General features: G+C 44.1%; 1 protein-coding gene across 10 annotated transcripts in view; it reads left to right on the forward strand.

Annotated features, from left to right (window-relative positions):
• The first annotated feature begins 10,262 nt into the window (after positions 1-10,262).
• Positions 10,263-27,108, forward strand: part of IQSEC1 (IQ motif and Sec7 domain ArfGEF 1) — a 718,643-nt gene continuing 701,797 nt past the window's right edge. For all 10 annotated transcript variants that reach the window (XM_073352194.1, XM_073352208.1, XM_073352210.1 and 7 more), the window contains exon 1: positions 10,263-10,952. In XM_073352194.1, coding sequence (XP_073208295.1) covers positions 10,672-10,952 — 281 coding nt within the window. In that variant the 5' untranslated portion in view covers positions 10,263-10,671. The remainder of the gene's footprint in view (positions 10,953-27,108) is intronic.

Raw genomic sequence — 27,108 nt, forward strand, 5'->3', positions numbered from 1 at the left:
GATGGAGCATGCTCAGTCACTCTGTGGGGATGGCACATGTGCAGTCCAGTTGCACACGAAGTCATCCAGTTGCACACGAAGTGTGAGGGGATGGAGCATACTCAGTGCAGACACTCTTCCGAAAATGTAGCTGCCTAACACTAACAAGTCTCTGAGAATCTGTGAACTGTGTTTTGTCTGAGGGTCATAGCTGTGCCAAATTGCAGCAGATTTTGGTGGGGACACTGAAAGGCACATCCATGGCACTAAGGCAACCCCCCTGCCAAATTTACAGTCTCTGCTCCAAAGCCTGGAAACGCTAGCGCGTCCCAAAAGTTGTAAGAATCTCTTTTTACACGGGCAAAACAACATATTTTTCCCTAACCTTGTTCTGAAAAACAGCTGAACTGTTTTTATAGAAATTTTCCAAAATAATTCCACCTGAGGTTGATATTGGGCATGGAAAATCTCAGCCCCCCTAGTTAAAGTTTGCAAAGTTATAAACCACTGAAAACAGTGTCTTATTATGCAAGTGTTGGGTAAACTTAACTATAAGCAGTACAAGTAGTGATACCTATGATGTAGTGTATAAAATAAAATGTTGGATTATGGATATAACTTTAATTCAATTAACAATCATTTGATATGACATTGTTACCTCATAAGTTGTTACTTTTTAGTTTCTTATTGGAAAATAGACTTCTCCAAAAAAGCGCTCTGTTCCTATTTGCTATTTAAAAGGAGTTTGTATTTATTGACTTTTTACTGTATACTGTGTATTAATACTTGATAAACTTGGCTAAGAAGGATGTCACAATGAAGTCATGTCTGATCATTTTAAGTTACAATGGCAAAAAACATAGAGAAAATGAATAATTTAGCACGCTGCCTTTTTTTTTTTTTTCCTTTCAGTGATTGCAGCAAAGTTGTAATTTTAGGACAAGTTTTATTTTTTTCATTAATTAGCTTCCCAATTTCTGTAATTTGTGATCCTTACTTTTTTTTCATAAGCCTTCTATTCATCTTTAACTAAAATAAAGTATTGTTTTAGATACTTAACTCTGTTCTTCACATGAAATAATGGCTAGACCTATGTTTTCCTTTCTCATTCATGACTTCCTCATCTTTGTTAATTAAACTCTTACATTTTAAAAAAAGGTATCCTTATTCAGTACAGCTTTGATTTGGCTTGAGTCAGAGCTTAATTTGCAGAACCAAGGAAAATTATTTTCTGCCCTGTTTAAAAAATAACTTGTTTAATTATAGGAGGCAGAGATGAGGTTGTATTCTAAATTTAATGGATCCTCTATAGCTAAATTTGAGTTACAGATTCTATTCTAATCCCACTTTTTCAGTTGCTCACACCTTGCTCAAGCAAATTTACTTAGGGTTAAAACTGCCCATGCTTAAGTCCCAAAGGCTAATTTTGAGAAGATCAGGAGGGATGTTTTAGAAAAATGTACTTGGTCTGTTTTGCATTATGAAAGCATGAGAAAAGAAAATCTCTTCCCCCAAAATATTCATAGTTTTTATGCTCTGATAACTTAAAACAAAAAAACCCAAACTGTCCAATGCTAGAATCTTCAAACTTGCCTTTTGCCTCAAAAAATAGGACAAGTTTTAAGAATATTCCATTTAGTAACTTTAAAGTTATGAACATTTTAAATTGCCAATTCCACATGCACAGTACACTTTTTCTGTTGTCTGATTTTGGGCACATATTTTTGGTACTCAACCTAATTCCTCCTAAACTTATTGTGTATAATATCTAATATGAGACTGTCTCATATTACAGAGACTAGAGCTTGGGATGTCTTTAAGCAAGGATATGCTGAATTGAGGTGTTTCAAAACAATGTTCTCACATGAAGGTATTCCAGATCTGGGTTATCCTAGATTTTTTACAATTCTTCAATAAAATTGTAATCCAGGGCGTCATAAACACAAGGCATCCCAAAGTAAGAGGGCTCAAAAGTCTTCCTAAACCAGTGCATCCTGAATTTGAGGTATCAAAAATTCAATCTTAAACAATTGTTTCCCAGATCTAGGCTGTTATACTAGTAAAGCCTATATCTCAAACCCAATGAATCCGAATTTCAGGCAATTTTTAAGTGACTCAAAGGGATGCACGGTCTATTCACAGCCCCATATGCACCCCAGAAACTTAACACAGTTAAAAATCACATTCATGCTTGTCTGGTGACTATTCAGAAGTACATTCATATGCGAGCTCTCCTCTCATGGACTCTGGATTCTGTCTCCGTGGACTCTCAACTGTCGATACACAAAACATACAGTAGCATACACAGATGTCCTCACTATGTATTTTCACACATGAAATTGAGCACTTGCATGTACGTTTATCTCTAGGTGTGATCCACTGAACAAGCATTCCCTTTACTGTATAAGCACATTACAGATCTGTCCCCTTCCATCACAGATAGACAGAAATGTTCCTTCCTAGTCTCTCCCATCTTCGTTCCTGCACATACAGCCCCTTGGTCTTTTATTATTTATTAAGCATTGACAGTGCTGAAAGGACCAAAGGAAGAAGTGATGCTTGCCTAAAGAGCTTGCATGTCAACTGTTTTTGTCCAGGACACATGGTTTCTCCTGCCAAAGACCATTTTGAGCTCTGGGCTTCTAAACAAAAACAAAAACAAAACAAAAACAAAAACCAAGAGAATTAATAGAAACAGCCAAAAATATGAAGGAAGACAGAATTTTATTACATACACCACAGAATTAAAGACTTGGTTAAGTATGGCTGGGTTTATCAGATGTCCAGACTGATTAGCATCAGATCAAATTCTTCTGATGAAGCCTGTAGAACTTTTAAGCTACACAAGTTGGAAAAGCAAATATTTTTAATTTTTATTTTCTTTACAAATCAATTTAATAGAAATGTCTTACAAATAGGAATAATTAATGCACCAAATTTAAGAAACTAAACACTCAAGGTCAGAAAACAGTTCAAACTGAACACTCACCTCTACCCCCTTAGGTGTATGCCTCTAAATATGATCTGTTATCTCTCTGTGTGTCATGCTTTGCTTGTCATGTCTTACCTAGCTTGTAAATGCTGAAAGGCAAGAACACTGTCTAATTCTTCTATGTGCTAAGTAGACCTGTAAAACTATTATGTGGTAGTGTTGTGTAATGCAGATTGGGGATCTAATGCTATCCTGATAAGAAGACAAACCCAAGTGGTACTCTCACAGGGACAGGTCAATCCCAAGGAGAGGGTGTGGAGCTCAGGAAACTCCAAGGTTAATCCTGTAGAATTCCTTTAGTCTCCCCTTTAGGGGAAGGATTAAAGGACCCATGAAGGAGGCAGGGGTGAGCCTTGTATGGAAAAGAACTCCCAGTCCTGCAGAAGGACCCACACAGGTGCACAATAGCACATACAGACCAGGCCCAAGCAACATTCATGCCAGATCAGGTTTTCAAGAGAAAATCCTCATGTTCAGGAGGGTATAAAACTGTGACAAATGACTTCCCCCTCTCCCAAACAAAGAGTGCCAGGAAGAAAGAACAGTGCTGTATGGTGTGCCCTTTCCACACATGCCAGCTGGAATTTTCTGGCTCCCAATCACCTCTGCTTATGAGTGTGGCTGATTAGTGAGATGTGAAATGATTCAAGGCCTGGAGAACATGTCGTATAATGCGAGGCTAAAGAATCTCAATCTATTTAGGTTTCAGAGTAGCAGCCATGTTAGTCTGTATTCTCAAAAAGAAAAGGAGTACTTGTGGTACCTTAGAGACTAACAAATTTATTTGAGCATAAGCGTTCGTGAGCTACTTCTGGTGAAGTGAGCTGTAGCTTATGAAAGCTTATGCTCAAATAAATTGGTTAGTCTCTCAGGTGCCACAAGTCCTCCTTTTCTTTTTGCGAATACAGACTAACACGGCTGCTACTCTGAAACCTGTCATTATGTAAGGCACTGAATTTAGCCGTATGGAGTGGAAATCTATCAACTTCATGATAGGAATGCATCCGATGAAGTGAGCTGTAGCTCACGAAAGCTTATGCTCAAATAAATTTCCTCAATCTATTTAGTTTATCCAAGAGAAGGCTACAAATACCTACATAGGGGAAGAGATTTCTGATAGTAATCCAGCAGAAAAAAACATAATGATGTCCAGTGATTGTCTGTCTTCAGCTTCCAAATAAGAACATACTAGAAATAAGGTGCCAATTTTTAACAGTAAGAGTAAATAACCCACAGAACAATTTACATAGTAACATGGCAGATTCTTCATCTTTGAAGTAGATTCGATCTCACATTTGCATGGTTTTTTTTGTTTGTTTTAGATATGCTATAGTTCAAACAGAAGTTATGGGCCTGATGCAGAATTTATTGGGTGAGGTTCTTCTCCATGTGTCATGCAGGTGGTCAGAGTAGATTATCATAACAGGCTTTTCTGACCTACGAATCTCTGAAAATAATGCAGCAAAAATTAACACAGCAAAAGAGAGAGAGAGTAAATATTGCTTCCCCTCCAATTTTTTAAGACATTGTGAAAGGGACAGAGTTATGGTTAAGCACAAGTCACTGCACTGCCTGACTTTTGGAGATTTGGTTTCTCATCCTTAACGTTGCACTGAGCTAATTTATGGCATGGAACGTAGATAGCAGAGGAGAGGATTGCTGCTTATATTCAGAGCCTTGCCCTGAATTTCTCTTTCCTTAGTCTGGATAAGTATCATACGTTCACAACTTGCAGTCTTCACTGGTATTTTCAGTTAAAATATAATGGGCAATGCTCTTTTCTTGAAGGACTGAAAATTAACGCAAACTGTGTACTGTAATGGAACATAGTTGAAGGTGGGCGCCAATAAACAGCATATAGCAACATTACACAACAATTGAGGGCAGAGAAGTAAGAGCAACAACCAACTGAAACTACAGGAGAATTTCAGGTACATAGACTGTAACTACCTGAGGAAGAGCTCTGTGTAAGCTCAAAAGCTTGTTTCTCTCACCAACAGAGTTGGTCCAGTAAAGGATATTGCCTTACCACCTTGTCTCTCTAGTGTCCTAGATTAACATGGCTACAACAACTACCTAAGGCAACAGTCCCAAAAAAGAACACGCAAAAATGTTTGGGTGCTCTTATCCATGGCAGGCATGGGTACAAGAACAACTTTGTGCTTACAAAACCTGATTTTAAAAAGGCAAATCAGAGCCTGCATGTGCACATCAGAGTTTGGGCATGTACAAATAACACAGCTGTTTGGAAATATTCTGATGTAACATTTTTGCATTGGAAAGTGCCAATACATCAACATAGAAATGTTCCACAGGAATATGTTGTTTTCAATAAAATTCCAATGGAAATCAGGCAGCTCCTCTACCGGGCAGCTCCTCAGCAGCCCCCATTGTGGGCAGATGAAGAGCCAGGGAGCTGGGGAGTCAGGACTTCCAAGCTAGCTCTGAGACAGCCCGGCTCTCTGGGCAGCTTGGGGAGCTTTGGAAATATTTCAGAACGTATATTTCATACTGAAATGTTTTGACTTTTTTCTAAATGAAATTTTGGAATTCCTGTTCTGTGGGAAACATCGTTTCATTTTTTATTCTGTATCAAAACAAATATTTTTGAAATTTCATTAGAAAGAGGAATTCAAGTGTCCAACAGGCTCTAGCAAATTATGATTAGCATTATAGTAGCACTTAGAGGCTCCAACCATGATCAGAAAACTATTGTGCTATGTGCTGTACAAACATAAATAGAGGCAATCCCTGCTCCCAAGAATGTACAGTCTAAGGGGACAGACAAAGGGCAGAAGAGAGGAAATAACATTGCTGTTTTACAGATGGGGAAACTGAGGCACAAACAGATTAAGTGATTTCCCAAGGTCTCACAGGAAGTCTGTCTGCAACAGATCCAGGAATGGAACTCATATTACCTGAATCTAATTTATTGCCATAGTCATAAGACCATCCTTCCCCCATAATCATAAACTGAGAACCAGGTGTGGGGTAAACTCTCAAGGCAATAAAATGAGCAAGTATCTGAATGATAGTCTTCTTTTCTGGGCCCTTCCATCACCATTTTGCCAGGACACAGGATTTAACACCCTTACTCTTGCAAATAGTGCCATGGGCTACTGAATGACCATAAGAGGTCAAACTGTGGTATAATACTTCTCAGCTGAAAGCACAGTGGCCCGTCACCCTGACAAGGGGTGTTTCTTCATTACTGGCTAGGTGGGGAAAGTCCTCCTCCTAAAATGATCAACAATATTTACTACAGCATGCACGTTTTCCGTGCACTTTCTTTCCATGCAAGAATCGACCAGCCCCTGATTAGCTTATGAAAATGGGCAGGGTCCTATCCCAAGGTAATAGGATTGCAAATAAGCAAAATGCTATTTCTGTAGCTTCCATGTTTAAACAGGTTAGGCTGGAATTTCCTATATTGTTCTACAGTACAACTGGATCTGTTGTAACAAACCGCTTGCACCTGCCCCACATTGGTATGGAAACTGAGTGCCTTACTGATTCCATTAATATGCTTATTTTCTGAGTTTGCAAATTTTCTGAATGTATCCAACATCATGTGGCATGCGGGCCCTTTGGGAATCAAGGGAACATTGAAATTGGCCCTATAGGGCAACTACCCTGCTTTTGCAACGTATCAGGACTCTAGTGGGGGTCTAGGAAACCAGCTGTTGCTCTTAGGGAGCCTCTGGAGATTGGATGTGCTCTCTCTCTCCAGGCCAGCTGGTGGGTCCCTCAGAGTAGAATTCCTGCTGAGTGGGTGTGAGTTCCTCCCTCTCTAGTGCGGCTGAGAAAAAGCAGCTGGACTTCTGACTGACAGCAGGCAGTTCTCGTTAGCTTGTTAATGAATTCAGGAAGGTAGACAAACTACTGCTATTCTCTCAGAGAAAGCAGAGGCTCTTGACAGACAGCTGGGACCTTTCTGATTTAGCTTATTTATTCCTCTAGTGGCTTATCTTAAAGGGTACTAGCCATGTAAACATGACATAGCTCTGTAGTTGAAGAAATGAGGGGCTTCTGTTTTTTATCTGTGGAAGAAGTTAAAATCGTAACCCCAGGAAGAGGAAAATGTTTCTTTCAATCAAGTTTAGTGTCACTTATGCCAATGCTGCCTGGGCCACAGGAATCTCTATCTACAAATGTCTTTTAAGCAGATACTAGTTGTACTAATGGCTGCTATGCTTCTACATGTGAAATACTTAATAAGTCTTTAATGTATACAGCTACACTAATGAATTTTGGGTGTTTGCATTTTATTGTGCATATATGAGTTTCTCCACTCTTTACCACTTGATTTAACCCTGTGATGAATAACCTGGCTGCATCAATTAATATTGTGCACTTTGTTCATCTGGGAATAGCTGTGATGAGAGATTCTTCATGTTTTACATCTCTTCAGCAATTTGTATGAAAATTGTACACACTTTTTTCCAGTGTGAGTTGCGGTAGGTTTACAAATATTTTGAAACATTCTAAAGCTGTGGTTACACTGCCACTTTCAGCGCTAAAACTTTAGTCACCCAGGGGTGTGAAAAAACACCCCCCCCGAGCAACAAAATTTTTAGTGCTGAAAAGCGCCAGTATAGACAGCGCTTTATCACTGGGAGCTGCAATAATTTTCAGCAACTTTCTAGTGAGGCAAAGGTAATCAAGCTGTGGAAGATTTTAGCCTTAACCTAGCACCTTCTGTATGGGTTACAATAGTTGTAGTAAAAACAATGAGGAATTCTTGTGGCACCTTAGAGACTAACAAATTTATTTGGGCATAAGCTTTCATGGGCTATAACCCACTTCATCAGATGCATGGAGTGGAAAATACAGTAGGCAGGTATAAAAATACAGCACATGAAAAGATGGGAGTTGCCTTACCAAATGAGGGGTCAGTGCTAATGAGGCCAATTCAATCAGGGTGGATGAGGTTTAGTGTAGTTGTAGTGTATTTAACAGAGGCTGTGGAAGATTCATCAGACCAAAAGGGTTTTTCTGCCCATTCACAGGAGTGTTAGTCCTCACTGGTGCTATAAGTTACATTGTTTCATGATTCAATTAGTCCATTAAGAAAAACAGCCCTTTCGTGCAGGAAACTATATCTAAGGTGAAATAATGGGATTTGATGAGTCAGATACCTTTGAAAATAAAAGTTTTAATACAGTTAGGCTACTTGCCAGAAAGGAATCTCTTCATTTCAGGATTTTTGTTGGTTTGTTTTTCCCCTTATGTTCATAAGTCAGTTGTACTGGGGAGATGGAAAAGGAAATCTGAATGCTGGGCCAATGCTGTAGTTTGGTGAGGTATGTGTCTGTTTTTAATGTTCTATGCTGAAGGAAAAAAAAGATGCTATGAAAATTTTCAGCTGCTGGGCCTGTGGATAGGGGCAGAGGTGTGATAATGTCCTAATATAGTAGCCAGAGCTGCTACTGGCCCTCTGGTTTCCACTCTGCTGAATCAGCCATGCTCCAGAGGCAATGTATCCTGGCCAAGAAGGAAAAATGCAGCCTCCAGAAGAGCTGACTCTGCAGAGGAGGGGACCAGCGAATTACTGACAAGACAGCAACACCATTTAGAGACATTGAAAACTTCGTTTTTTGGGGGGCAGGGGAGGGAGCTGATGATGAAGGAAGAGAAAGAAATGGGGGAAGAAAGGAAAGAAGCGAAAGAAGTGGGGGGCAGGGAGAAAAGAGAGGAAAAGAAAACAGAGTTCCCTCACATCTCCATCATCCTTCTCCTTCCTACATCCCCACTGGCACTTCCTTTATGAGCCTCCCTATTTTTCTAAGCCCTCTCTGCATCCATTCTCCTGGACTTAGCCATGAGACAGGGAGGGACATGATTCCCCATAATGACAGGTTTCAGAGTAACAGCCGTGTTAGTCTGTATTCACAAAAAGAAAAGGAGTACTTGTGGCACCTTAGAGACTAACCAATTTATTTGAGCATGAGCTTTCGTGAGCTACAGCTCACTCAGTGAGCTGTAGCTCAGGAAAGCTCATGCTCAAATAAATTGGTTAGTCTCTAAGGTGCCACAAGTACTCCTTTTCTTTTTATGATTCCCTATAACTTTCTCCAGCCTGATGCAGTCTTGACAGACCGCAGTGTTTCTATTAGAAGAGGTTTGAAATGTCCAGGAGGCTGCTGGAAGAGGCAGACTGCCTCTTTGGTACACTGCACTACTACCGCGAGCAAAAATGACTTCAGGCAGGCTGGGAGTGAGGTCACATCTCTGAAGCACCCAGCACATTGGTGCTATTTGAATAGTAATTACTCCCATGTTCCAGCAGGAAGCCTTATTCTTCCAGCAGGTCTCCCACATTCCTGCATCGCTGATGGCTAGGTCGATGGTTCTAAAAATGCAGTATGGCCTTAGGCAATCTCTGGCCTGCCTTTAAGCCCGGAGTGGCAGAGCCGTGTTACTAAAAGAGCAAGACTCTAAGCCGCTTCCCGCCTTCTGCAGGGTCAGAAGGGGTGAGTGATTGGGTAGGTGCATGGCTGTACCACACCCAGTGAAGGATCCTGCCGTTTTAAGGAGGATCCCCCACATTTAAGAAAACCCTTCTTCACTCTATTTGCTCCCCAGCTCGCTGGGGATAGAGGGCAGGGGTGTCTAGTGAAATTGAACCCCCCCCCCCCCCCGCCAAAAAGCGAGGTTTAAAGAGGTTTCCACCTGCACCCGGGGTTCCCCTCCCCACTGGCTTGGAGAGGAGTGTTCCACTGAATGCACCGTGGGCCCCTCTCCTTCAGCGGTGGGGCCGGGCTGCGTGCAGCGCAGGACCAGCCTGCTTCCGAAAGGGGACGGCCCACAGCAGGTGCCCGGCTGCCACCTCTCGGGGCCAGTGGTATCTTCCTCCGAGCCGTCCTCCTCGCTTCCGTCCGAGCGCTGGCCGGGAGGCTGCCCGCTGGCCACCCCTCGGTCCGACCCTCCGCTTCGCCCAGCCGTGCCCAGGGGCGGGGGGTGGATCAGCCCGGCGGCTCTCGCAGGGCAGCGCTGGGATGCGTCCAGCGCCCGCCTCGCCAGCCCCGCTCCTGCCGCTCAGCCCCTCTCGCGGCCCCCGACCCGCCGCCACTTTGCAAACTCCGCGCTGCCGCCGGCGGAGGCAGCTGGTGCTACTTAAAGCGCATCAGCCCCGGGGCTCAGAGGGACTCGGGCGGCGCGTGTGGCGGCGGCGGCGGCCAGGCAGAGGGAGGCGAGGGCTGCGCCGGGCGATCAGCCGGGCAGCAGGCACAGCCCCTCGCCTCCCGTGTCCTGCTCTCTGAAGGGCTGCTGCGCGCCCCTGCTGCTGCTGCTGCTGCTGGCGGCGGCTTCCCCGAGGCGCGGAGATCCGCAGGCGAGAGGCTGAGCCCGCTCCCGCTGGCGGGGCTCGCGGAGGAGGCGGACGCAGAGCGGCGGCTCCTGCTGCGGACACCGCGCCGGCTGCAGCCCCGGCTGGCTCAGTCCCCTCGGTCCGGACCAGGCGGAGGAAGCCGAGCACGAGCAATGGCGGCCCGGAGCCGGAGCCGCTGCGCGCCGCTTTGGCGCTCTCCGGGGCATCCCTAGCTCCAGGCAGCCGGCTACCAGCGGAGGAGTGGCCCTGCCGGGGGGTGATTTATTCCCCCCCCACCCCGTCTCAAGTTCTCAGCGCAGCAGCCCGGCCAGCGCCTCCCGCCCCTTCCCAAAGCCTCCAAGGGGTGGGGAGGTCGGTGGCCGGCCAGGCCATGGAGAGCCCGGCGGAGAACCCCAGCAAGGCGGCGGGGTACCTGAAGGAGCTGAACAAGATCATCGAGACGCAGCAGGAGCTGCTGGAGAAGCAGAAGCGGAGGATCGACGAGCTGGAGCAGCAAGTGGCCAAGTTGTACCACGAAAACGCCTGCCTGCAGGACGAGCATCACAGACACCTGGCCACATGCAGGCTGCAACAGGGCATCCTCCCTGCGTACCCGGCGGGGCCAGGGCCGTCGATCCTGGGGGCCATCCAGGAAAACGCACAGCACGAAAAGTAAGAGCTGGCTGGGGTTTATTGGCCTTCTCTCTAAGGGTCTGTCGATGCATTGGTCACCGGGTCCTCTCCCCCACTCCACAAAACACCCGGAAAGCAGCCCCACGCTCTGCTTTCCCCTATGTTAGTCCCATTCCGCTTAATGGGCTGGCGGGCTCGCAGGAACTGGTTCAGAGGGGTTAAAGCACATGGCTGCGTGGATTGTCGTACCCCACAGGCTCAGTATCCGAGGCACAGATCTTGCAGGGAGCAGGGTAGGTGGGGATTGCTTGCCGCCGGGGCAAGTTCTGGTGAGCACTGGAGCCAGATCCCGCTCTTAACCGCTTCTAGTAAAGCGATTCCTGCTGCTTTGCGCTCAGCCAGACGCGCTCCAGAGCCCCGGGCAGCGCTTTGCGCTCCGGATGGAGCTGCCTGGGACGCGCTTAGGCGCAGAGCAGCAGCAGCCGCAAGGTGTTTCAGAGCAGAGGGAGATGCAGAGGAGGTGCCCGGCTGTCACCTCTCTAGGCCAGTAGTATCTTCCTCGGGGCCGTTCTCCCTGCAGCCCGGCTCTCCTCCAAGCGCTGGCCGGGAGGCTGCCCGCTGGCTACCCCTCGGTCCGACCCTCCGCTTCGCCCAGCCGTGCCCAGGGGAGGTGCTTGCTGCTTTCTTCCCGGACCCCAACCTCCAAAACCAAACTCCCTAATAGCTGGGCAACCCGAATGTGTCCGTGGTGGAACGCATTTCGTGGGATACCAGCTCACCATGGAGCGGTGGCTTGTTAGTCTGAGAGGAGCCCAATGGCATATCTGTCCCTCTGGCGCTCCCCATATGGGTTAGTGTGGGGGGTATCGCATGCGTTCAGGTGGCATACCGATGAATTCTCAACCGGTGCTAGCAGGGGAGCTGGAGTAGCTTTTGGGGCCCCTCTGTCATTGTAGACAGCTGTCTCTCCCGCAGCTAATGAAAGTGGCTCACAGAGGGTCAGTAAACATTGGCAGATGGCCACCTTACCAACTGTGACTAGTTCAAATATAAACGGGTTCGTCTTGGAGACCTGTTTGCTCTCAATCTCTGCGTCTGTTTACAGAATCTCTGTTTTGTAATTAATCATGTGCTTCTTACCGCGCCTGGAAAGCGGTTTAAGTGCGCGAGATTTTTAAGTAACACAAGAATTCAGGAATAGCAAGAGTTGAAATAGTTACACTGGCCCGACTTGGTTGTGAAATAGTAATTAGGGATTAGTTTGACTTGAGTGAAGTGGGCAAAGCATGCATCGTATTATGAGCCCACTTCTCGCTCCCAGTGCGACACAACGAGCCTTTTGTAATCGCATACATTTTGGTTCTTTATATTTATAAACTTGTGCCTTGGAGTAGTGGGCTTGTCTCTTTCCACCAAAACAGCTTAATCTTTAACTGTCCTCTCTAACTGCTTACCCCTTAATACACCAACGAAGGCACAGTCGCTGACACATTTGTATTATTGCATAATCAGGACACCAGTAGCACAAGGTGTTTCTTACTAGCTCTGACAAGAGGAGAAGCGAAATATCACTTTGCCAGGTCTCTGCTGCAGGTGTGTGACTGTTTCCGCTCCTCCGCCTGAAGTATACGGGCAAGGGGCGTGGGGTGTTCTCGTTGGAGATAACACACGACCTGGCACTAAATCCTGTGCAGGTCTGATCTCCCGGGCTTCCATTGGTTTTCCTGTGAATTACCGAAGTAAATATCTATGGCCTAAAATAGCACGCACCCTGCATGCGGGGTATATGGTACCCTTGGACGTCGTGGCGTGCTGCTTTGGTAAAGTTGTTGAAAATTCACCTTGCGGAAGGTGATGAGGCGTCACTTCTCCTTGGCTTGTGTGTTTTCAACCTGCCTTTCGAGGGGCAGGGGGAAATCGCTGCTATAGAAGCAAGAGTACAAATCGGAGCATGACCACTTTTATGTGGAAAAAAACTCTTTGCCCGTTTCTCTCTTGTCGCCTCCACACGTGGTGACTCTCCTGCGTGTGCGTCTTTTGGTAACCAGCAGTGAGTTTGTGATAGGAGGAGGCTGTGTCCACACGTGTCCGAACTAAGTGAGGTTGGGTGAGCGGTGAATGTCCAAGACCTCCAGCTGTGTGAGTGGGATAGTGTTACTCTAGCCCCATCCGCTCTTGGAAAGGCCAGGGTTCTCCAGAGTGTCTTCAGGCCAGGAATAAACCCAAAGGCACGGCCTCATGGGTCGAGCTGATGACGGTATGTTTTCCAGCCGGGGGAGCATGGGTTACGCTAGGATACTAAGCGCTGCTTTTCAGACTTCCTCCCATGTGCTGTCCCGTGGCGCTCTGGCGTTGTTTGTTTCAGCTATTTAAAAAAATAATAATTCCCGGGGCTGTACTGAAGTGACTTCTAATTCCCTGCTCAGAGTCCCCAGATTGCCTCGCAGGCGCCTGTTGCCCGGTGTTTTGATTCCCTTGCGTACGTTTGCACCTTACTACAGAGACACCACCGCGCTGCCTGCCTGCTGGAGGCACGTTCACTGAACCCTTGTGTTTAACGCGATCCTGGGCTGTCTCTTCCCAGAGTCTCCCCAACCAGCCAAACCTTGAGGCCGGCTGAGAAAACAGCAGCTCCTTGAATAACCAGCCTGGAGAGCAGGCGCCAGGCCTCAGTGCCAGCCGCTTGTTTTCAGATAGAAGGGTCCTTTGCAGGGCACACACAACAGCTCTGAAACCCTGTCCTAGCAATCCCAGCCCCACCCGTGGGTGCCTTGTTTCGGGTTCCGCGGGCTGCAGGAAGAGGCGAATAAACTCTTCAGCCGGCGGAGGCTATTCTCCCCCCTTTGCTGAGCATCTGCCTAGAAATCGCACCCGTGCCTTGCAATGGTCCATGAATGACGCTTTTGTCTCTCCAGCCCGCCCAGGGCTCCCTTGTTGCAGCCTTGACGGCTCGGGGCTAAGTCTGCTAAGTGGATTTGATGCTGGCTCAGAATTAAGCTGGGATATTTATGGCCGAGTTCTCAGCGTCCCGCGGTGCAGGTCCCAGGGCTGGGGAGAAAGTTGCACGGCCCCTCTGCTGAGCCACGCGAGCCCGTGGGGGGGGGGGGGGGTTGGGCCGCCTCCGTCCTCTGCAGGCTCCCCGCGGCCTGGGCATGGTTCCTGCAGCAGTGCCATAGAAGCAGCGGCTCCCCCGGGATGGCTTCTTAAAGGAGCCGCCGTACTCTTTCCCCCCCCTCCCCCCCAGACTGTTGCCTTTGTTTACTTTGGTATCTCTGCTGCTCACGGAGCCCAGAGTGTAGAGGAAGCGCCAGCTATGCAGGACCAACTGAAAGGTGAAGCCACGTAGCCACCTTCCTGATGTCGATGAATAGCTGGGTGACCCCCGTTTTTGGAGGACTGTGAATGTTCCTGTTTGCAAGGCCTTGCCTATTTCCCAGTCTTGCAACAGCGGTTTCCCTTCCTTTTGTTTCCAAACGCTGCAGATTCTGGTTGCTTGTTATCATTTATAGATGGGGAAACTGAGACACAACTCAGGCTCAAGTATGTGGTGCATGAGCTTTGCCTCCTCTCAGCGGGAAGCAATGATGGGGAAGCAGGGCATCAGTGGAGGCTGGCCAGAATCTCACTGGGGTACTGGGACCCCCCCCCCAGCTAGTACCCCATGGGACTAGCTGTCTGAAAGTGGCTGTAAAATGAAATTAAGAGGTGTGTTTCTCCCCCTCTCACCACACTGTGCCTTGGGCATGAAGTAGTGAGTATGCTGCACCAGGTGTGCAGGAACAATTTTTCATAGTTGGGGCACCGATGATGAAACAATGTTTTTGGTATTTTGTTATTCCTACTTTTAACCCAGGGAGTGCAGGAGCACCCCAAGTTCCAGCCCCACTATGCTTCACCCTCTGCTTGGGCTTTATCCCTGGCTCTGCACTAACCTGCTGTCTGACTGTGGGCAAGTCATGTCTCTTCTTGATGCCTCTGTTTCCCCTCCAACCCTCTGTCTCGCCTGGTTTTGATTAAGTTGTGTGCCAGAGACACTGTCTATGTGTGTAGCACAGCACACAGTGGGGCCCAATCTTGGTTGGGACTTTGTATTTCAGTGGCACCTAAAATATTTAATAATCTACCTGTGGCCAAGCCAGGAACAGAACTCGTGTTTCTCAATTCTCAGTCCAGGGCTTTACGTACAAGACCTGCTATCTGTATTTGCCTACGAGTTTAAAGTCCTATGGGAGTGGCTCTCTCCGGCAAGGTCATGTTAAGGTGATCCAGGGCCCTAGCCACATCATGACATGAAGTGTTGCCACAGATCAGCTGCAAGGGGGGGCCCTCTTCCATAATAGCAAAGCAGGGGTAGTGGCAAGGGATACCACTCCTAAGAGGAAGAATCCCTCCCACAGCTCCCAGGAGGTAAAAGCCCCCATGCACCCCTCTGCTTCCGGAGAGGCAGTGACATGGGGCAAATTGGCCTGACCCCCTGAGTATCAGCAGGGTTAGTCCTCTCTTCCCCCACCCAGAGAGGTGTGGCTGATGCGGGGAGGCAGTACTTAGTCCAGTTTCAGGGAATGTCTGCCTAGGTGGGCAGGACTTGTTGCATTCTTCTTCTCCTGCCACCCCTTGAGCTCTCTGCTGGGATGATATGTAGGCATCCCACAGCAGTGGGTCTTGGAGTTAAGACCCCACTGGGATGAATGGGGCAAGTCACATCTCTTGGCGCTATTGTTTCAGGCTTCCTGCAGATTGAGATGGATATCACTTCATCAGTTTCACTTGTCTCATGTTGTGAAGACCAGCTTGAAAACCATGAGGACTAGAAACTTAAAAAATAAGTAAGAAACATTGAGATTCTGTTGTAATCTAATGACTCTAGGAGCTAGGGCTTTAGGCATGGGCCCATAGTGCCTGTGCCTTAATTCAGTTTCTCCTCAAGAAGTTTATACCCAGGTCTCTAACAACTTGAAGGAGGAAGGTTTTCAAAAAGTGATGAGGGAGATTTTAAGGGTTTGTCTAGACTAGGGAAAAATATCAGTATTGGTGCCAGCCTCTAATGTAGACAATGCTGCCCCAGTGCAAAATGGGGCTTGTACTAGTTTGACTTGCCTTGGTAAATTACTGTGGAAAAAGTCATTGGGCTATTACAGTTCTGCCGCCAGCAGTTTCTGTTTTCTCTTTAGGAGCTTCTGGGTTCTGAATACTCTCTTGACAGTCCAGCCACTTAATGTATGTATATATATTCCCAGATATAGCAGAGCACTCTTGAAAATTTTTCTCTATGTACAGTAGAAGCAGGGGGGATACTTTTTCATATGGTACACACGTCTGAACCACTTTTACTTTAACTTAGCATGGAGCCACTCAGATTTGGACTGGCTACCCCCTGTCATGATGGAGGGGCTGCCGGGCAAAATTTATTGATGGTGTTGCAACCCAGTGTGACAGGTCGCACCACCCCCTTGGTTTGGGAGCCTCTTGAATGGGGTTCTCTGGGCAAACTGCCCCTTACCCCCGTGGGTGGCCCTGCCCTGGCCAATGATACACACACTGTGCAACATGCATATAACTGTGGCTGCCACTGTGTGGAAGTGCTGCACTCTCACTTTTCTCAACACTGTGTGTCCTATTGTGATACTGATTTTATTTATTTAGTTTTAATTGGACCTTGATGTTTTCAGTCAGGAGTTATGTATGATAACTGCATGTTATTTGGAGTTCTAAAATCTCTTCTTTTGGTATAATTAGAAGGGTTGGTCAAAAACCAGAATTTCCCATAGAAGGGAAATTCTGAATGCATGTCTTGGTGGTTTTGGGTTTTTGTGTTTTTTTTTTTTTGTTTTTTTTTGCCAGGGGGAGGGAGTGGGGAGTTTTTGTTCAATTTTGGAACAAAAAGTAGACATTTTCCATGAAAGGGAAATCAAAAACCAAATTTGTGAAATAATTGGAACACTTAAAAAAAATTTAAAATGAAATTCTACCTGGGAGCCGAATTGACAAATAAATTGGCATTTTTTGATGGAAAAACATTCACTTGGAAACTTCTGGTCAGTTCTCATATGTAGCCATATGAACAGCTGCTTATTACACTTCCTGGATGGATGCCTATGATACGTATTAACTTTTAAGACCTTAGCCCTGTCTTCTCATTACCAAAATAGAGCATATAGCCTAAATTAGTTAAACATTTCAGGAGCACAGGCATAGCTGAAGAACCTCCTATTGTTTGATATCTTGAAACCACTATTGATAATTCAAATAATTTTAGTGGAAAATAGTCACTCCCCAAAACAGTAAAAGTATTCTAGGTTGGGTCCTTACTTGTATAAAAGATCTAAATGGAGACAGTCTAATGGATGCTCCCATTTCCATTGTTAGTGTGTTTTGTTTTTGTTGGGGGTGATTTGAGTCTCACTGGGAAGACACTACGCCAGACAACTTACTTTTAGTGCTGCATCACTTGGTTCAGAAACAGCAAATGACTATAAAATTAACCTTAGAATAAACAAATGGGGCTGCTGATAGACTAGTTGATTATAAGGCTTTATACTGGGGGTAATGAACCAATATATTAACAATAACAATGGGTACTCATCTCAACAAGGAGCACAAGTCTAATTTTCAGTTGATCTGTTTCACTTAACATATAGATGGGGAAAACAGGAAAGCTTTCCAAAAATTACAGCTCCAGCTCACATCCTCTATCTGTTGACAAAAAAATAGTACTTGCTTAAGCGATCAGATTTAATAATGCTACTTTATCTGCTATGTGAATGTTATAAAGTGCTTTTAGGATCTCTTCAGATGCTGTGTAACTGTATGTACAGGAGTTATTCCAGGATTGCAAAACTGTTTAAAATTTATCAGCTCAGGTGCAATGTTTAGTCATCTGTTTTTTACCAGGTTGAATGACAAAGAAGATGGGGGAGGAGAACTGATGTTTTCCACATACTTAAAAAAACAAAACAAAAGTAATTTCTCTTCCCCCTCCTCCATCTCTCTCTGCATGCCTTGAGTGGGGACCTGTTTGTTATGGGTTGTTTATAATGTACTGCAAATAATGGAAAGTAAAAAAAACCCAGCTAAACAAGTACTACTTAAACTCTTAGGTTGGCACTGAATTTATAGATCAATCACAATTTATAGCAGTAAAACACCTCGATCTTATTAGAAAATATTGTCCGTCTCAACTGAGGCCTCTGTATAGTGTGAACTAGTACCCTGAGATTAGACTTCGAGACATGGTTACCAGATCAAGGCAGCTTAAATAAGTTTGTAGTTTCACGTGTCACTATTAGCCAGCAAGTTTAGCACTTAATGCCATCTCGGTAGAGATGCCAAAAACTGCATTAGTGTCGCGTCTAACCTGATTTCTTGTTCCTAGAGGGCCTCTACAAAGCAGGGATGAGGCAGTCTGTAGGTGTGAGGTAGCTTATGTTCCATTGCTTGGGTTGTATCACCCAACGGAGGTCTTTGGTTTCTTAGCAGCATCAATCTTGGCAGCTGTCATAGGAAAAAACTCACCATCAATTACTATTCGATAGAATGCTTTTCCGACCTTTACCTTTCTGCAAATGCAGGATGTAGTCCATATTAACCAAAATATAAAATGACAATTGTTTCAAATTTTTTTTAGATAAAACTTTTTAAACTTTCTGTTCTACATATAATAGAATTAAACTAGAAACAGATAGCTACTGAGCTGCCAGGATAAGAACTTAATGCTCAGTCATGGGAATGTGCATATCCAAAAGAGAACATGTGAATCTCATTAACTTAATGCAATTTACACATGTGAATTAACCAAAGACTGCATGTCTTAAAATACAGAGGTATTTTGTTCGGTCAGACAGATGTAGGTAAGTAAGCAGTATGAAGATAAGTTAAATATCCGAAGACTAGAATCTTGAAAAAAAATCTTTATTCCTTCACCAAAATTGTCTGTTAAAAATCTTCATGTTTGTAACCTATCTCTAAAATGAAGTGAAGAGACACTGAGACCACTTATTTTTACAAATGATGGATACCAGAGGGTTTTATTTCATTATGCTGGCATCCTACAAACAAAACTACTGTAAGCAGCAAATGGCATGCTGGCGTCACCACTGGCCCTGAACATCTGAGGGAAAAGCTGAATGTACTCCCCCAAAGGAAACTGTTAAACAAAAGACTGCACTGAGGGTTAAAAAACAAACATGACAAAAGGTGCCAAATACTGTAACACAATGTTGTGTCTAAAACCAGTTTCAAAATCTTAGTGCATATGGAGCACCCATGGCACCAGCTGACCTTAATGAAAGCAGCAGGTGCTCAGCAGTTCTGAAAATTGGACTCTTAAATGAGACTCTTCATTCTGCTGACACTGGGAACATATGTTTCACTGTAGCTTTCTGGATGAAACTGTCAGCAATTTTATTTACATCTAGGTTCCCTGGTATTATTTGGATGCAAGTTAAGGACAGCTACATTATTCAGTTGTCTGTTCCATTGATGACTAGAGATAATTTTTAAATCTTCTGAAGCAGGAGAATGAGCATTCCACAGATCAGGATGATACAGGCACAGTGAGAAGGATCTTATGAATTTGCAGTATTCTGGAAACCTAGTGCTTTCAGAGTACTGCAAATACCCATCAAGAAAGATCTTGGAGTCAACAGCTAATTTAGGCACCATCATTTTGTATATTTTGTTGGGATTATATTTTGCCATGTGCATTACTTTGCATTTAATCTGCCATGTTGTTGCCAAGTCACCAAGTTTTGTGAGATCCCTTTGTAACTCTTTGCAGTCTGTTTTGGACTTAACTATCTTGAATAATTTTGTATCATATGCAAATTTTGCCACCTCACTATTTACTCCTTTTGCAGATAGTTTATGAGTATGTTGAACAGCACTGGTCCCAGACCAGTAGAAGCCCCTCGTGGGACACCACTATTTACCTCTCTCCATTCAGAAAAGGGACCATTTATTCCTACACTTTGTTTCCTTTCTTTTAACTGGAGTGTCTGGGAATGCTTTCAGGATCATCTAAGGATCCTTCATTTCATTTAATGACAATGCTTTTGTTTTCTTAGGTTTCAGAGTAACAGCCGTGTTAGTCTGTATTCGCAAAAAGAAAAGGAGTACTTGTGGCACCTTAGAGACTAACCAATTTATTTGAGCATGAGCTTTCGTGAGCTACAGCTCACTTCATCGGTATGCATCTGATGAAGTGAGCTGTAGCTCACGAAAGCTCATGCTCAAATAAATTGGTTAGTCTCTAAGGTGCCACAAGTACTCCTTTTCTTTTTGTTTTCTTAATCACCCTGCCTCTGACTATAAACAAACTCTCCGCCCCAAGGGCAGAAGTTTTTAGCAGCAGCACAGAACACACCAATTCCACACTCAAGCTCTGACTTCTGGGTGCTAAGCACCCACTATTGTTTTTCCATGGGTGCTTGAGCCCCGTAGCACCCACGGAGTCAGTGCCTATGAGTGTGCCCACATAGGGGCTTGCACAAATTTAATTAGCTGGAGCAAGTTTGTGTAGCCTTGCATAGACGAGGCCAAAACAGCTGTTAAAACAGGAGTTTAAAGAGGGGGAGAGACAATTTCTGTCAGCGAAGAAAAACTGCAAACCGTAATAAGTTCTGTACCTGCCTCCTGCCACAACCTTTTGTGAACAATATTGTACCACGCTGAGCTGTGGATTTTTTCAATTTGCCAGCTATGGGTTTGTTCAGAACTTGGATCAGGGGTGAAAGTAACTGAGGACACTTACCAGTAGGGGACAGTGGGGGGGGGCCCAGGCGGGGCTGGGGGTGTCAGCATCCCCCAGCCAGCCCTTCCATGCCGCCCGGGGCTCCCGTTGATTTAAAGGGCCTGGGATGCCATGGGCCCTTTTAAATCGCCGCCCCTAGGACAGCTGCTCCCTTTGCCCCCTCCCCAGGCCCATCGGCGGCCGGGGGAGCACAAAAGGGGCAGGGATGTTAGAGCGCTACAGGGTCCTTTGCTACGGCAGCGCTTTAATGTTGCTGTACCCCCCACCCCCACCCCATCGGCAGCCCTGCCGGTACGGATCCTACCAGCAGGGCCGCCGACAGGGGAGGCAAAAGGGGCGGGCTGGTTCTTACCTGTCCGCCGTGCCAGCTCACTTTCACCCCTGACTTGGATGGGGGAGATCTCAAAGAAAACCTGCCTGACATTAGCAATTTTTTTTCTCCATGTAGAACCAGGACCCCAAGTTGGTGTCTTGTTGACTTTGCATCTTTTGGGTGACGCATAAAACCAAGGACTGATCCTGACAACTATAGTTACTACTACCAAGATATTGTGGCATGAAGGTTGCTGGCCTATGTGACGTGGACAAATTTAAATCTGGGCAATTGCATTCTACCTTGCAATGTCAATAGATTAAAATAAGGGTTGTGCAATGTTTCTGAACATATACTAATGGCTGCTGAGTTCTGTTTGTAGTTGTTCCCATGTGCCAACAAAGTGCTTTTAGATCCTTTTAGAGGAAAGGTGCTATCTCAATGTAAGCAATAAGTAATTTAAAGTGTGCAAAAATGGAGAGGAAAAAGTGTACTTAGTGATGCTACTTTTTCAGAAAACATTATTATTATTATACATTATTGAGTCTGAGATGCTAACATTTGTTACCCCCTCTCCTTTTTAAGAGTCTGCCACATAATTAACTTCTCAGTGAAACAAATAAAATGCAGGCATAAAAGCAACAGACACTTATTTGCAGGTTTGATTCTTTTTAGTAGAAGGATATTCTTGGAGGTTTTTTTGGCGGGGGAGAGACAGACTTCCATCATCCACTGAGGAAGATGTCTCCTAGCTAGAAACAAGTTGCAGCTTGTTTTTGAAAACTTGAAGTGGATGGACAAAATACATCAGACTCAAAGGAATCTATCTATTGGGAAAGCCTTGTTTTAGTGGCAGATGGTGGAAGCTATGAGCGAGAATGTGGCATTTGAGAGTTTTTCCTTATGGCATACTGACAAGGGAAGTAAATTATTAAATTTAAACTTGATACATTATGAAATTCTCTTTGCAAACCAGCATCTCAAAAAAATTAGTTTTACTGGCTGTAAAATGAAATTTGGAAGCCTTTATTCATGTAATGGCCAGAGATTTTAAATTGGATTCACTGAGCCAGATTCATTACTCTAGGTCAGGCCATAGCCCTTAGAGGCAGAAAATCTGCCTAGACTGGCTGCAGCAGTGCAAACTGCCTGCAGTACCTTCCTGTGTGAACCTAGAGTTGGCCAGGGCATAGGCAGTCTAAGTGGGCAATGTGTACCTTAGAGCCCTGGGCAGGACTCTTTTTAATACCACTCCTGCTATTATGGCAGCAGATCCTGCAGGACCTATGGGATCCTGGTCCCACTGCAGGCTCTACACCCAGGAAATATCCTGATTCAGCATGCTTCCTGAGTGCCTTCAAACCTGAATGCTGCTACCCTTCTCTGACAGGAAGTGGTGGCGCCATTCCCTGCCATCCCTCTGTGGACGAATCCCTGGACAGACTATTCCACAGGCTAATAAATCTCACAAGCAGGAAATACTCTTTCCAGACATCCGGCCCAAGTTTTTCCTCTCTGTTTCATTCTGTTATTTCCATTTATGCTCCCCGTTCATTATGCTATAATCATCTCTCTCCTCGGTGTCTGCGCTCATCAAATATCTGTAGACTGTTACTATTGCCACCACTCCAGCCCATGGTCAATGCTTATCCAAACTATAAACAAATGGGTTGTCAAATTTAATTTTGCTCTGTACCTTTGCTCCATTTTGATGTTCCCCCCCTGCAGAGTTGTTAAACTAGAAACACAGACCATTTGGACTGGGCCTTGGTGGAAGATTGAGCAGCATGAGTCAAGGAGGATTCAAATGAGTTGTGCATTCTGTGACTGTTGGTTTTAGACTTCAGTGGTTGTGTGCGTTTGTGGGGGAGTGTTGTCCTTTCCACAAGGACAAGGAGTCGCCGATGAAGTGAGCTGTAGCTCACGAAAGCTCATGCTCAAATAAATTGGTTAGTCTCTAAGGTGCCACAAGTACTCCTTTTTTTTTTTGCGAATACAGACTAACACGGCTGCTACTCTGAAACTTGGGTGATTTCTATTTACCTACCTTTCTGTGAAATGATAGGAAGATTCTCAGCTGGTGTAAATCAGCGTAGCTCCATTGAAGACAATAGAGCTACGCTGACTTACATGAGCTGAGGATCTGGTCTAGTAGAGTATGTCCCTTTGCCTTGACTGAATATTTAACAGTATGGTTCTATGGATGAAATGCAGAAAGAGAAGTTATGAGGAGTGGGTTCTCTTTCCAGCTCTGACAATGAATTCTTGTTTGGCCCTGTAAAAGCTTGAGCACAAGGATGATAATTGACTGTTGACTTGTCCATTCTTAAACATTAGCATTGCCATTTTACCCACTTTTTATAAAGTGTTTTCAGAACTCTGGGTGGAAAGTGCTATGTATAAGTGCTACATATTGTCATTCGAGAGAGGGGGTGGTTTTTTTTTTTTTTTAAGTACTGTATAATTCTGGGTGAAATCCTACAAAAGCTACAATTGCCACTATTTCAATAGCTCACCTTAAGTGATCACTGTCTTTACAGTGTGTATGGTAACACCCATTGTTCCATGTTCTCTGTGTATATAAATCTCCCCACTGTATTTTTTCCACTGAATGCATCCAATGAAGTGAGCTGTAGCTCATGAAAGCTTATGCTCAAATAAATCGGTTAGTCTCTAAGGTGCCACAAGTACTCCGGTTCCTTTTGCGAATACAGACTAACACGGCTGCTACTCTGAAACCTGTCATACAAAATAGTGATTTGTGCTCCCTCTGCTGGCTTGTTAGCAGTAGTTCACTGTTCCCTAGATAACAGATTAGTCTCCGAAACTGGTATATAAACCAAATCTCTTTTGATGAGCTCCAATACAAGTCAGAATGTTTGATTTATTGAAATGAAAAGACACTCGCTTCCAATTTTAATTACATCCGTAACACTGGAAAGAAAATAAACATAAAATGGCTAAGGATAGACTAATCCCACCACATTGATTCTATCCTAACTGTAAAATCATAGAAATGTAGGGCTGGAAGGGAGTTCAAGAGGTATCTAGTCCAGCCCCTCATGCTGAGGCAGGACCAAGTAGACCTGGACCATCCCTGACAGGTTTTTGTCTAACCTGTTCTTAACAACCTCCAATGACAAGGATTCCGCAACCTCTCTACGCAACCTATTCCAGTATTTTTAAAGTTAGATATTATGGAAAACTTTCTAATTTAAATCTTGCTTGCTGCAGATTAAACTGATTACTACTTGTCATATTTTCAGTGGACATGGAAGGAGAAAATTGGCTACCATCCTCTTTATAAGAGCCCTTAACATATTTGAAGACCATTATCAAGTCCCCCAAGATTGGATATGTTTAGGGTTTTTTTTTTTTTTTTTTTTAACCTTTCCACATAGATCAGGTTTTCTAAACCTCTGACTGCATCATTTCTGTTGCTCTCCTCTGGACTCTTCACACTTTAGGAAAGATGGACAAATTGGAAAGACCAAAACTAAACACAGTACTCGAGGTGAGACCTCACCAATGGTGAGTAGAGTGGAACAATTTTCTCCTGTGTCTGACATATCACACTCCTTTTAATATACCCCAGAAAGATAGCTGCCTTTTTTCCAACTGCATCACGTTTTTGACTCCTATTAAATATGCAATCCACTTTAACCAGCCGATTGATTTTTTTTCTGCAATACTACTGCCTAGACAATCATTCCACATTTTGTAGTTGTGTGTTTTGATTTTTTTTTCTTCCTGTCTTTATTGAATTTCATCTTGATTTCATACAGATTCTCTAATTTGTCAAGGTCATTTTGAATTCTAACCCTGTCCCTCAAAGTGCTAGCATCCCATTCCAGCTTGGTGTTCTGTGCATATTTTATAAGCATAATCTCCTCTCCATTATCCAAGTCACTAATGAAAATGTTCAGCAGTACCAGACCCCTGTGTAGGGTGATCAGACAGAAAGTGTGAAAAATTGGGACACTTTTTTTTTTTTATTTGGGGGGGGGGTCGGAAGGTTGGGGAGGATATAGTTGTTTATGTAAGACAAATCCCCTAATAGCAGGCTGTCCGGTCACCCTACCGCCGAGGAATATCACGAGATAAGTCTCTCCCCGCCCCTGTTTAACAGCAAGGTATTGATAACTACTCTTTGATTGTGGCTTTTCAACTAGTTTTGCACCCATTTTCAAGTAATATCATCTAGACTATATTTCCCTAGTTTGCTTATGAGAATGTCATGTGGGAGTATGTAAAAAGCCTTAATAAAATCAAGATATATCACATTCTCAGTTTCCACCTACCCATTAGGCTAGTAGCCATGTCAAAGAAGGAAATTAGATTGGTCTGGAAAGATTTGTTCTTGACAAATCCTTCTTATCCTCTAGATGCTTATAAACTGATTGTTTAATTATTTGTTTCAGTATCTTTCCAAGTATCAAAGTTGGGCTGACAAGTTACCATGTTAATGCAGAAGACTTGTCTGCTGATGTTTCACTGTAGTAGTAAAAACTGTTCTATTGCAGATGACCTAGAGAAGTGTAGTACTTCACTTCTGAAACTCAAATCTGTTTGAACCCATGCCTTCCTTTTTTAAAATGATGTTGATCAGACAAATCATGCCATGGTCTGAGTCCTGACATCCTTACAACGATTATCTTCAATAATTACCATTGACTACAGCAGAAGGTCTGCGCCCGCCTGCCCCAACGCTCCCTGGGTAAGTATGTCAGAATGGGGTGTAATATTTTTAGCAATCTCTTGCTTTTAAAACCTCCTACTGAAACTGGCAATTACACTGTATAAACTGCATTGTTCTTGTCACTAATTTTACAAAAATAATTCAGCTGGGAGGTACTCTATAGTAAAGAGATCAAAACTAGAATTTGAGTAAGTACAGTTTTTCTGCAAATTACTTGTCGGAGCCCAACTTTCAAAAAGGACTGACGGTCATATGAGAATATTAGTTTTTAAATAGAACACTGGATTGATCAATGGCATGATGTGGCCTTGAGTCATTATCCATTATTTGGCAATGCTGAGCATTATTTCATTCAGGATAATTTTTTTTACCACTTCCTTAACTTTATCTTTCCTTAAAACAAGCAAACAAAAACCCTTACTTCCATACAACATTACTCTAATACATATACAAAGGAAATGAGAGAGGGCTGAAGACATCTGTGTGGATTGAATGGGATATTATTTATAAATAATACAGCAATGAGAATTCTTCTATTAGAGTAATTTCCTGTAGAAATTGATCAAAAATTGCTTACATTATTTGCATTTCAATGGGAGAGTTGTAACTAAACTTTTCTGATGAATGGGAGGACAGACAAAAACATTCATATTGCACATCAGTAAAGCTGAACTGCTATTATTTTGGTATTAAAATATTCTCCTCTTTGGAATAATTGGAAAAGATGCGGCGGAGGTAAGAGTAACTTTTATTTTCTTGAATTCTATAGTGTTTTTCTGGGATCCTGTATTTTCAATGGATTTCTAGTCACTGGAAACATCTGCAGGTTCTGTGGAAAATTCATGAACGGGAGGTTTTTAATGACTTGTGGGATTGAAACATGCTGTTTATAAATTGATCTGATTGGATGGTCTTTTATTAACAATCCAGGCTTGCCAAGTAGTAAGCATTCTCCCGGGCACCAGGAATGGATGCCCACCTTCTCTAAGATCATGAGCACCTTCTCGAGTTGTTCTGAAAGGGGTTTTAGCTCCTGAGAAAGTTGTGCTGCCAGGGTTGCCTATCTATGGGCTGGCCCTCTGAGGTGGTGAGGCCTGACTTTTCATGTTTGTCTTTGAGGTCTACCAGATTTGAAGGCTTACCTCACCCTCTCCCGTTCCTGTACCTATCCATGAGAAATAAATCCTTTCTGTACCCTTTTTCCCCTCACTGAGTGTTTTCAAGGGAAGGGAGTGTTTAGCTATTTTATAGAAATTACAAGCAGCATGTTTTATTTCCCTCCAGTTTCCTATCTACTTGTGCTGTGATCATGATTGTCAGGCCTGTGGCTGAACTCCTGTGATTGGACTGTTTTCACTTGCTGCTTATAAAGTAGAGATTTGACTTTCTAAATTGGCATGTGTGGCATATGGGATGGGACTGGTTTTTTTGTTTT

This window comes from Lepidochelys kempii, chromosome 7, assembly GCF_965140265.1.
Source record: "Lepidochelys kempii isolate rLepKem1 chromosome 7, rLepKem1.hap2, whole genome shotgun sequence".
In the NCBI taxonomy this organism is placed as follows: domain Eukaryota; kingdom Metazoa; phylum Chordata; order Testudines; family Cheloniidae; genus Lepidochelys; species Lepidochelys kempii.